Source organism: Neophocaena asiaeorientalis, unplaced genomic scaffold (assembly GCF_003031525.2).
Source record: "Neophocaena asiaeorientalis asiaeorientalis breed wild unplaced genomic scaffold, Neophocaena_asiaeorientalis_V1.1 scaffold369, whole genome shotgun sequence".
Taxonomy (NCBI): domain Eukaryota; kingdom Metazoa; phylum Chordata; class Mammalia; order Artiodactyla; family Phocoenidae; genus Neophocaena; species Neophocaena asiaeorientalis.
Genome location: NW_020175321.1, coordinates 1,410,930 through 1,423,088, shown reverse-complemented (window position 1 = coordinate 1,423,088; position 12,159 = coordinate 1,410,930). Strand labels below are relative to the sequence as shown.

The window sequence follows — 12,159 nt, the reverse complement described above, 5'->3', positions numbered from 1 at the left end:
AGATTCCTTCTGTTACGATGTCAATAAAAAACACACAACATTAGTAATAACATCCTGGGGCAAAATGTAATACCGTATGATATCATATATCAATAAATTTTCTTCCTTCTCTTTCTAAATCTGTATATGAAAAAGTTAATAAATCCTAGGAGGAAGAAGAACTTGTTTGCAGGAGAAGTGAAAAGCTTGGCAACTGAAAGATGCATTTTTCTGCCCTAACGACACTTGTCAAACGAGCTTGTAGCTCAGAAGGGAACGGGGCTCAACCACACATTCCGTTTTACGCAGTGATGGGAGCCCCCCCCATGCCCCTCCCTGCTGGAGGAGGGGCTGTTGTACAGCGACGGTGCTCTCTGCGTGCGTGGACGGAGAGAGAGAACATTTGAAAAGCCAACGAGGCAGCAATTACACATTTAGGTGTGTGGCGTTTCCTTGGCCGCCAGCGCGGTGTATGGGTGTGTGGGGGTGCTCAGTGGGGCTGCCTCTGTCGGGGTGCTGATGGGATTGTCTAAGGCGGGCTTTCAAATCTGCACATGATCGGCCGCCTGTCTTCAGCAGTTGGAGCAATGGCGTGTAGTTGGGGTAAGATTCCATGGGAGCTTATGACTTTTTTCATAGAGTCATAGATTCATTCATCCAACTCAGGGTTGCAGGTTCACATCTTAGACCAGCTGAAGTTATTCAGTCAAAGCAAACCCAGACCAGTGGGAGCTGGACCAGGCTGACCCAGCGGCACTGGTCAGGCAGATTGAGTCCTTGTGTGGCCTTTTGACTGCCCAGTTTAACACTTCATTGGAAACCGTGCCCCTCAGCTGGGACTTTTGAGGTTACTATTTTTGTAGATCATATAGATATATTTTTAAAGACTTTTTGACATGGACCATTTTTAAAGTCTTTATTGAATTTGTTACAATACTGCTTCTGTTTTATGTTTTGGTATTTTTGGCCCCGAGGCATGTGGGATCTTGGCTCCCCGACCAGGGATCGAACTCGCACCCCCTGCATTGGAAGGCGAAGGCTTAACCACCAGACCGCCAGGGAATTCCCTATTTAGATCCTATTTTATATTCACTTTATTATTATTATTATTATTTGCGGTACGCGGGCCTCTCACTGTTGTGGCCTCTCCCGTTGCGGAGCACAGGCTCCGGACGCGCAGGCTCAGCGGCCATGGCTCACGGGCCCAGCCGCTCCGCGGCATGTGGGATCTTCCCGGACCGGGGCACGAACCCGCGTCCCCTGCATCGGCAGGCGGACTCTCAACCACTGCGCCACCAGGGCAGCCCTATATTCACTTTAAAGATAAACTCACCTTACCTTCTAGTACTGAGTGCCATAATTCAAGACCCTCCTTGAACTCCTATTGATGCCACTTTTTGGTCTCAGGCTTCTTCCAGATTTCCTAATAGGAACAGGGAGATGTCTGACCCCATACCTCTCCCCTTCTCCTGATTCAGCAGCTGAGTGTCTACTCCTTGGGAAGGGACTGGCTGGAATCTGGGGAAACACCAGTGTTCAGACTTGCCTGTGTGGGCATACGAAGCTAAGTCATCTGAGATGGTCCTGTAACACCACCACACGTCATGGCTTTTGGAGAAATGTGTTATCCCAGGGAAGAGGCTGTCATCACCTCCAGGTGTGGGCTTAATGCAGTGCATATTAACAAGCGCTAACTGAGGTGGGGCTGTCTCGGGAGTAGATACGAGTTCCACGTGGGCCTATGCTTGGGTAACCCTGATGGGGGGGCTCTTCTATAATTATATTTAGTTTGTCTTTTTTATTAAATTGGCTTGAGTGTTTAGCATCCAAAACAAAAATCTCAAATTATCTATACTTGCAACATATAAACATAGCCATTTAAGGGTCTAGTCAACATATCTACACGCACACACACACACGCACGCACGCACACAAAGATTGTACTACCAAGGCAGCGTTCCCAGCTGTGATGAACACTCCCAAACCCTCACCCGTGTGGGGTGTTTGGGTAGGGAGGTCTCACTGCTGGTCTCCGTACGTTGTACATGGAATCAGTCTATTTTCAGGGAATAAAGTTGACATCATCCACTTTACTTTTACATCAACAGCTTTATGACATCATCAGCACCCTGCTGGTTTCATTACTGAGATGGGGGCGCGTTGCCTTCATCAGCCGTGGTGTTTGGGTCCGTCAGGTGCACAGGCACGTGGCTGTTGAAACGCTGTGCCCCCGTGGGTGGCAGGCGGAATCGAAGACGCCCACAGATTCCTGCCCCCGTGTAATGGCCCCAGCTCTTCACTCACACGCTGATCTAGGTGTTGCTGTGGAGGGAATTTGATTTTGCGGGTATAATTACGGTCCTAAACCCGCTGACTTTAAAAAGGAAATGATCCCAGGTGGACCTGACCTAACGAGGTGAGCCTTTAAAAGGAACAGGGCTCTCCTTGGCAAAGGGACTTGTAGCACAGGAGGGATTCAACCCAAGAGTCTCCACTGCCGGCTCTGAGGATGGAGGGGCCCCTGGGGGGAGAGGGCAGGGGCCTCTAGGAACTGAGAGCCCCCCCCGGCTCGTGCCAGCAGGCGACGGGGCGCACACAGCCAGCGATGCTGATTGATTGCAGCCCCGAAGTACCCTGAGCAGAACCTTGACGGTGCCCTGCAGAGCCGGGGTGCCAGCGGGTGTTGTATAAGCCACTAGGCTTGTGGTGACTCGTGACCCAGCAGAAAAGGAGCGCCAAGTGCACAATGTGTCTACATCTGAGTATGGATATCTGTCCAGAAATACTGAATAAGTTGCGTGAGGAGAGGACAGTTGTGTGTGTGAAGGTAGAAATCATCCTTTAGACGGGATTTTAAATAACGTGTAGTTAGAAACAGAATTTCTGTTTCAGTTCTGCGTCGAGCCCCGTGGCCTTGGAGGAGTCACCAGCGTCCTCGGGTGTCCCCCCCGGTCACTGCTTTCCAGCCGGGCTGTTGGGCCTTCCTGAGCCCTCCCTCCTCTTCCGGGTGCCCTCCCCCCCATCCCCCCGACGCCTCCCTGTGAGCCTCTCCTCCGCGGCCCGCCCCCCGATGCTGGCGACCCAGGGGCCCGGCTCAGCCCCTGGCACCCACAGGCGCCGACTCTTCCCCTGTATCTGCCCGCCCGACCGGCTCCTCTTTCCACCTTCCTCTGTGCGTGGCTGCTGCCCGGACGGCCCTCAGCGCCACCACGCCGGGGCCCGCGTATCCCGCCCGCACCACCTGCCGCCCGGGCCACCGCTTCACGGCCTTCGTGTGTTCCTCCCTCGCCCGCCCGCCTGGGGCCGACGGCTCCACAGCACGACGGGATCAGTGCCGAGGCACTTCAGGGGCCTGCGACGGTGTTTCTGTTTCTCTTAAAATCAGAAGGGACAAAATAACGAACTTGTAAGTTGCAGGAAGTGCTTCGACGTGTAATACTTCTCTGTATGCCAATGCACTTGTAAAATATAATTTCAAATACTTTTTCATGGAGGAAGAGGCCCGTGGAAGCAAAAGGGCCCACGAAAGTCACAACGCAGTCCTGACACCTCACTGTTTTGCGGAGTGACGACGTTTGCCCTGAAGGGGGCACGCGTCACCTTGCCCGTGGCCTGGCAAGTAGGGGAGGTACTTTGAGACATGACCTCAGGGGATGTCTCGCAGCTCTGGGTCCTGGGAAGGGCTGCACATCACTGCTAAGTGGGAGCTGGTGCCTCGGCCCTCTTCTGCCCTGACGGGTGAGTCTGAGACAGGACGGTCCTCCCTTGCCTTCAGTTCCTGGCTCACATACCTTGGTGCATGTCTTGGGATGAACAGAAGCGGCCAGTCTCTCGGGGCCGTGTGAGGGATCCACTGTCCCCTGACCGGGCACCCCGGTTCCCTTCCCAGCATTGTCCCAACAGGGACTGTGGCAGGTCCTCACCGCCCCTGCGTGCCACCCCTTCCCCACCCGCCGACCCCGAGGACATCCACGCTTCCAAAGAGGGCGGGGGCGGGACGGCGGAGGACACCAGTCTGTGCAGCTGAGTCGGGTCTGGAAATCCAGCGGGGGTGATGTTTTGAAAGCATCTCATATCCGGGAGCCTGGATAACCCACCTTCCAAAACACTGGCTTTATTGCTGGAAACAAGTTTATAAGGCCCTGGCTCACGCAGTGCCTCAGCTGGGAAAGCGGTTGGTGAGAAAGACGTGATTCTCTCCAGGGTATTATTAGATCCAGGAGAGAAGCGGTGTTCTCTGAATTTAGACTCCAACACCCTTTGCTGTTAGGACTGACGCAGGGCAAGGTTATGCTTCTGGTGTCGCTCGCCCTGCGATGGCCGCGTTTAGCCTTGCTGGCTCCAGGGTCTTATGTGCCGCTTTGTTGGGGCACCTGAACTTGGCATCTGTGTGGTTCTGAACCGTCCTCCGACACTGGCATACACCCCCTGCACTTGAAGCTCAGACCTCCCGAGGGGCCACCAGCTTGTCCTGGAGCCTCTCTGAGGGCACCCATTCAGTGTTTGGACAGCTCTGAGTGTTAGTAAGGGCTCTGATGCTTGCAGATCTGTTTTCTGTTTGTATACATTCATCTTGGTTTTGCCTTAGAAAGCTCTTAATCGTCATTCCATGACACAGCTCTCTAGCCAAAGCAAAGTTCTTGGAGTCCTCTGTGCTCCTCTGTGGTTCTTTGTCATGGCAGCCCTAGCAAACTAATATGCCGACCACCACACTTCTCTTTACGCCTGACCAGGGAAGGATGAGATGCTCACCACCCTGGTTTTTAATGCGGGTCATGATCACTTAGGCCAGTCATGGTATCTGAGGCCTGCAGTTGGCCATCTCCAAGGGTTTAGTGTTTGTTTTCCAAAAATATTCTTGCTAAGTCACGTTTCTTGCATCCTGTACTAGATGCGGTTAAGTTTTTGAACTTGGTTGTAGGATTTTGCATTTCATCCTATGAAATATTGCCTGCCTCGGGCCGAGTATGCCACGGTCTGCCCGTCTCTCAGGGGGACTTTGGAAGCCACATGGGATGTCATCAGGGTTGGCCTGAGAGTTTCCAGCAGCACACCTTCTATTTCCTGGTGAGAATCCTGGGTGTGTGTAGCCAGATGATTGCTTTTCGAGGGACACACGGGACAAAACTAACTGTCCCCAGGTAGGTTTGGGGACACAGTGCCCAGCGTGGCTGTGCCAGCAGTTCAGGCAGGATACCTGGGAGGGGCCGTGAGTCGGAGCTGGCTTTGGTGCAGAACCCATGGTGGGAGCCGCAGGACTGGGCTTTGCTGAAGGAGAGCAGGCGGGTTCTGAGGAAACATCCTTGCTCGGTCGCAACCTCACGTGACACGTGGCCAAGACGATTGGCTTCTCTGTGTCGGTGTTTTACTCTCTGTCAGAGAGGTTCCTCCTGGGAATGAGGTGGTGAAGGCGTAAAGACCCCAAAATGAAGTGCTGGGGTCCTGCTGCGTGATCCCGCTGTTGCCTGCCGGGCTGCAGGCAAGTCGGTCCTCCCTGGGGACGTCTCAGATGAGTATTCGGGACAGAATGCGCCTTCGAGGATGAGCTGCTTTTAGAGAAGGACCTACCCCGCCCGCTGTTCGTCTGCCTCAGGAACCCGAGACACTGTATTTTGCGAATGATCGTCCGCAGTCGTTTGCCCGAGGGCGGTACCGTGGACTTGCCGGTCCTCCCTGTGCCCGCCCTCGGCTGTGCTCAGTCTGCACGGACGGGCCTGCACTCAGCAATTCCGCGCCTCAGAGGACAGTCAGGGTCCCTGATCAGTGTGACGGGCACACTGTCTGTGAACCGCTGCCAGCAAAGGCACCCAGAACATTCCATGAGAAGAGCTGTTCTCCCTGAAGGAGGTCAGTGGTTAATACCATATGATAATTCTGCGTGGCTCAGTCAGCCGTAGGGAGGACCCCACGCTTCTTGACTCCGTTCCCACTCCCTGCACCCACCTCTTAGATGATGTTCCTCGAGGATGTTCACGGACAGAATTTAAAATTATTGTGTACTAGTTGCAGCATATCCTTGCTGGTCCTGGGACGTCAGGTGAGTTTTAAATCCCTGATCCTGTCCCCTCCTCTGCAGTATGAAGTCAGTATTACCCCTTCTGCCCACACGGTGATGACTGTAAAGAGTAAGGGGGTAATTGTGGATGTGCTCTGTGAATTACAAAGCTGCATTCACACAGAGTGCGCACGGATATGTTTATCTCTTACAGGCGAAGCAGCCTTCACTTCTGTTGACCGTGAACGTGACTCCTGGGCCTCAGGATGGGGGGATGTGTTTGCTTTTGATCTCAGCTGCCAGATTCATTACTTGTAACAGTTTGACCTTTCCCTTCTTTACCTTGACATTTCTAAATCGCAGAGTCTGGGGCTGAGGCACCAGGCTGATGGGCAGCCTTGGGAGTGACCGGTGGCCTCTGTGGGCCACGGAGATGCTGGGATCGGTGGGGACTGTGGAACCGGAAGCCCGAGGAGGGGTGGCTTTCCCACACACCCGGCCTGGAGACGGAAGCCTGTGCTTCCAGAATGGTTGGACCCCTGCCCGACCCTTCTGTGAGCTCCCTGACCCTTGTGTGTTTCTGATGCAGATTTACGTCCACCTGAAGGAAGGCGGGGGCCCTGATGGGCTGGACGCGCTGAAGAACAAGCCACAGCTGCACAGCATGGTGGCCAGGAGCCTGTGCCGGACCGCGGCCGGGAGGAACTACATCATCTTCACGGGGCCCAGCATCACCAGCCTGACCCTGTTCGAGGAGTTTGAAAAGCAAGGTTTGGCAAGTGGGGAGCGTGTCCGAGCGCAGTCCCCCGCCCCCGAGAAGTGGTGGGCAAGGCTGGGGATGCAGGCGTGTGGCGGGCAGCACAGAGCACAGGATGCCGGGCGGGAGGCCCTCCCCCGGGGGGACAGGTCATGCCAACCTGCCGGCTGCCTGCACCCTGCTGGGCACTGGAGGTCTGGAGGGAGACCAGACTCGTGGTCTGGGGGACAGGTCAGTTCAGGTCTTCCGGGCACATCTCTTTGTGTCCTTTGTGGTAAGGCCATGGCCATCCGAGGAGTCTTCCTAGTGTTTTAGTCCATTCGGGCTGCTATAACAAAGTACCACAGAGTGGGTGGTTTATAGACCACCCTATAAATCCTTTTTATAGTTCCTATAAATAGGAATTCACTGCTCACAGTTCTGGAGGCTGGATGTCCAAGATCAGGGTGCCAGTGTGGTCGGGTGAGGGCCCTCTTCCAGGTTGCAGACTTCTCCCTGTGTCTTCACATGGTGGAAGGGACTAGGGAGCTCTGTAGGGCCTCTTTTATAAGGGCACTAATCCCATTCATGAGGGCTCCACCCTCATGACCTAAGCACCTCCCAAAGACCCACCTCCAAATACCATCACTTCAGGCATTAGGTTTTCGGCATAGGAATTTGGGGTGCGGCGGACACAAATGTTAAATCCGCAGCACCAAGGCACAGCTCTTACTAAGACTCTTAGGAAGTCTGAACTCCCCACCCCAGTCTGTAATGTGGCCCCTTCCAGCTGGGCAGAGAATTGTGTGCATTAATACAGGCAGCAGTACAATGGGCCTCAGAAAGGTGTTAGTTCCCCTCAGTGCTAAGATGCCTGGTTCGTTTGTTGCAAAGACTGGGCAAGCCTTCCAGGGCTCTGGCAGAAATGGGGCTATAGAGACAGACCTGGGCCGAGTCAGGAAGCCCCATGGCAGGTTGTATCTGCCTTCACTTCATCCTACATCTGGGATTTATATCCAGTCCACTCGGGAGAAACACAGAAAGCCCCCACTCAGCTACTCCAGACGCTGGAATTGCAGACCTGTTGCTTAGCAACAGATCTGATGTCTGCCCTTAAAACCAAACCTCCTCTGGACTTCCCTGCTGGTCCAGTGGTAAGGAATCCGCCTTCCAATGCAGGGGATGTGGGTTCAGTCCCTGGTCGGGGAACTAAGATCCCACCTGCTGCAGGACAGCTAAGCCCGTGCACAACTACTGAGCCCACATACCTCAACTAGAGAGCCTGCGTGCTGCAACTAGAGAGAAGCCTGTGTGCCACAACTAAGACCTGACGCAGCCAAAAAAAAGAAAAAAAGCAAACCCTCTTAAGTAATGGGGAGCCCACAGCTTCCGACCTACGGCCTCAGCCTGGACCCTGTGCTCTTGCCGGCCTGGGCTGCGTCTCACTCATCTGTAAGCCTGGTCCCAACGGGGCTCAGGGCTTAATTGTTGAGAGAATTCCGTGTGGAGAGGTCAGACTATGTGAAGAGGGGCCGTGGAGTCAAGTTGGAGAAAACTGGCGCTGACGCACTTTAACCCAGCACAATGGGTGCCCGTGTCAGAGCGTGGGGTGAACCGCTGGCCCGCTCGTGCGGGTCCCAGGGTGAGTGTCATGTGCATGGCCGCCGGGGTTTCCAGAACTGCCCCCCACAGCATCCGTGTGCCCTGCAGGCCCGCTCCCTGCCCCACACCGTGGGTGTCCCTGTCTCCTGGGCCAAGAGCCGCGTGACGTAGTCAGGACCCGCTTGCAGCATGTGGGCTGGTGGGGTGCTGAGTGAGGACGCCAGAGGCTTCCCTGAGAGCTGGGCTGCTGGCCTGGGCCCTCCCCTCACAGGGAATTAGCGGAGGATGGAGGAGAATCTTCCAGCAGGAAGAAGATAATTAGACATGGAACTTGAAGTTTTCCGAGAGCAGACAGATTTCTTCGCCTGTTTGTCAGAAGCATCTGAGGCTGTGAGTCCTCCCACACGACCTCCTGGGCTTCCCCTGTGATGACTGACACGCGGGGAGGTTGTCTCCACGTCGCTCACGGATGGCTGCCCCCCATCCGCAGGGACTCTGACTGCCTTGTCTGGCCTGGTGCCCCCAGGGGCGTCTAACGGGCAGGGTGGCCGGGGTTGAAGACAGGAGTCCCAGCTGAGAGTCTGGCTGTCCCTCCTGGGCGCACAGAGACTGCCCTGGCAAACAACAGCCAGGAAGGGTATTCACGCAAGATTGGCTGTTTTCATAAGTAAACTCGTGTGCTGCTGGATTCTCTTCCTCCCCTGTTAGGAGAATGCAGGTGCCCTTTGGGTGGGTGGGTTCACCGAGCCCGATGGGCGATTTAAAACGTTATCCCCATTCGTCTAATCCTCTTCCCTGTTTGGAAGACACGTTCTTCTTAAATCTCAAGGCCAGCGGAGTCTGGGTAGTTGGATCTGTAGAGATGGGAGCTGCAGGGAGCCCTCTTTTTTCTGGCAGCAAGACTGGGCCTGCCCCCCCCACCCCCCCGCGGGTGTTATTCCTCACCCACTGCTGCTCCTGGGGCGGCAAGGAGGACAGGAAGTCATCAGCCGTCCTTCCAGCATTGGGGGGGATGCAGTGGAGAGGAGCGCATGGGCCCGGGACATGTGCCCACAGTGTCAGTGAGCCCGGAGGGGCGGACTGCTCGTGGGCCTTCAGTCAAAGTGCCCCTTCACGTCCCCCTCCCCGCGGGTGTGGGGAGGGGCGGGCTTCCCCACGGCTTCCTGGGCGCGGGGAGAGCCGGAGACCACGAGCAGGGAGGGCTGGGAAAGACCTTGAGTCCCGGCGGAATTTAGAGAAGCCTCCTTGTTCCTGCTGGTCTCTGCCTGGAGGGTCTCCTGCCCCGTGGAACGTGCTGGGCGTTGAGGCCCCCCAGGAAGCCCCGCCCCATGGAAGCCCCGCCCCGCCCCCCCAGGGGCCTGGCGTACAGCACAGGCAGGACCCCGTGTAGCGCGTGTCCTGTGAGGACTCCCTGCCTCCTCTGCCTTTCACTTGGCAGCACGCGGCCGGGGCTGCCCGGGTGCCCAGCGAGTCTTGGTGAGGGGGCAGGGTGACTAGCTGGGTCAGGCTTAGATGGCAGACAGACCTGTGCTAATGATGCCCGTCTCTGCCCGCCCAGCCGGGAGCCTGCAGTTCTGGTGCATCGCATGTGCTCAGAAGTTTTTAGAAGCAGGTGGCAGGTTGGGTCCTCGGGCTCAGCCCTGTGCTGGCAGGTAGCCAGCCCTCTGGCCGCGAGAGCTGCCGTTGTTACTGCCGACGCCCTGCTTGCGTTAGCTCTTCCCTGCGATCTTAGTACGCCCGGAAGTTGGGGGCGGCGGCACATCTGGGATGAAAGCCCCCGGACTTCACCATCTCTTCTAGGGGGGCCCCCGAGGGCCGAGCCCGGGGCGTCGGGGGGAGCCGCCCTGAGGCCGTGCGGTCCGTGTCCCCGCAGGGATCTACTGCTGCGGGCTGCTCAGCCCCAGGAAGAGTGACTGCACCGGCCTGCCGCCCTCCATGCTGAACAGCCCGGCCTTGCCGCCCGCCCGGGGCCAGCACAGCATCCGAACGAAGGGGAGCATGTCCCTGATCTGCTGGTACAACAAGGGGCACTTCCGCTTCCTGACCAACGCCTACTCGCCCGTGCAGCAAGGTGGGCACGCGGTGGGCGCCGGGGCAGGGGTGTGGGTGAGCTCTGGCGTCGGGTGACCCCCGCCCCTCTTCGGCTCTGGGCCGCAGGGTGACGGCTGCTGCCCTTCGCGGGGCGGCAAGCGCTTCCTGGGCCCGCAGGCTGTCCGCTGCCTGGGACTTGCCGGCCGTCAACAGAAGCCGTGAGGCTGGCCTTTGCAGGTCCCCCAGGTCGTACGCGGTGTGATTAATAGGCTTCATTTGAACGGTATTTACATGATCATCATCTAGGATTCTGTGAAAAATCTGTTCTGATGGGAGGGGGGGAATAGTCAACCATTCTTATCTTTGAAATGTCTTCCTTAGAAGTTAATCGCTAGCGTTGGGTTTTTGTGGGGTTCAGCTGGTGTCATCATTGATTTTCCTTGGGATTTAAAATCCATTGCTAACAAGGGGATTCATTTAGCAAGGAGCCTATATTTAAGGTAACCTATAGCTCAAACACGATTAAATAACAGAAAAGGAAATTGCAGAGACAAAGGGACCCTTTACAAAAATATTTATCGTTGAGTAGTGTATTTGAAAAGTCTCTTGTGTTCCTTTACATTAAGACGTCTTTCCTCTTCTCTATTAAAGGAACACTGCCAAGGAGCTCAGGGGTGTGTGATGTGTGTGTGTGTGTCTGCGTGTGTGTGGTATGTGTGCATGTATGTGGTATGTGTGCATGTATGTGGTATGTGGGTATTTAGTGCCTCTTGTTCATTTATTCCCATCCTTCACCCCACACACACACCTAAGTTGTGTTACATTTCAGTGGAGATTGCAATCGAGGGACTCAAGCACGTGGGTGTCGTTACCCTACTTATGTGTAGAGGGTAGAGAAAGCGGCCCCCCCCCCCCTCGAGTGCTATGTCAAGGGCACTTAGAGGAAAGGTTTGGAATTGACCTTGTCAGCTGAAGGCCAGTTTGAATTGGACTTCGGCTCTCTTGCGGTTGGGGCCTTGGGGCCAGAGAGTCTCTAGGAACAGGTGTGGGTGTAGGGCATGGGAGCTGCTTCCCACCAAGTTATGTTAAATGATAGTCTCTGAAACGATGTCCCGAAGCAAGGACTTCACACCTGTCTGAGCTGGGTGAAATGAGGTAGCAGAGAAAAGACCGCACCTGGGGAGGTTAGGGAGAAGCCTGCAATAGGACTGAAGATGACATACCTGAGAACCCTTAAATCAGGCACCAAGGGAAGGAGGCGGGAGGCTGTGGAGGCTAGATGAGAAAATTGGGAGGGGTGATTTTTAAATACGCCGAAACTGGTATTTGTGTTCAATTCCGTGGTAGTTTTCTAAAGTACGTACTCTATTATACATCATGCAGTCCCCAATCCTAGTCGCCCTTGAAAATCCCATGGAGTGTGTCCACAGCCTGGCCACAGACTGACCCCCACCGCCAGGCCCCTGGGCACCCCCAGGGCCTGTGGATACTGGGAGCCCGGCAGGTGAGAGGAGACCCTGGGTGCGGCCCAGGGGGCTCAGAGCGGAGGCCGTGTGGCCAGCACGCGCCCCACCGGGAGTCCTTCTCCTGGCCCACATCCTAGGGCCTCGTTTCTTAATGAAGGAGGTAGTTTTCCTTTCGGTGTACTTCAAAGACATGGTTTTTAAAAAGCACCTCGTGGGCTTCCCTGGTGGCGCAGTGGCTGAGAGTCCACCTGCCGATGCAGAGGACACGGGTTCGTGCCCCGGTCCGGGAAGATCCCACATGCCGCGGAGCGGCTGGGCCCGTGAGCCGTGGCCATTGAGCCTGCGCGTCC

At 55.8% G+C, this 12,159-nt stretch overlaps 1 protein-coding gene across 1 annotated transcript in view; it reads left to right on the top strand.

Moving 5' to 3' along the window:
- Positions 1 to 12,159, top strand: part of PGBD5 (piggyBac transposable element derived 5) — a 102,786-nt gene that overhangs the window by 83,011 nt on the left and 7,616 nt on the right. Inside the window, exons 7-8 of the mRNA XM_024765619.1 lie at positions 6,564 to 6,744; positions 10,186 to 10,383. Of these exons, the coding sequence (XP_024621387.1) occupies positions 6,564 to 6,744; positions 10,186 to 10,383 (379 nt within the window). The remainder of the gene's footprint in view (positions 1 to 6,563; positions 6,745 to 10,185; positions 10,384 to 12,159) is intronic.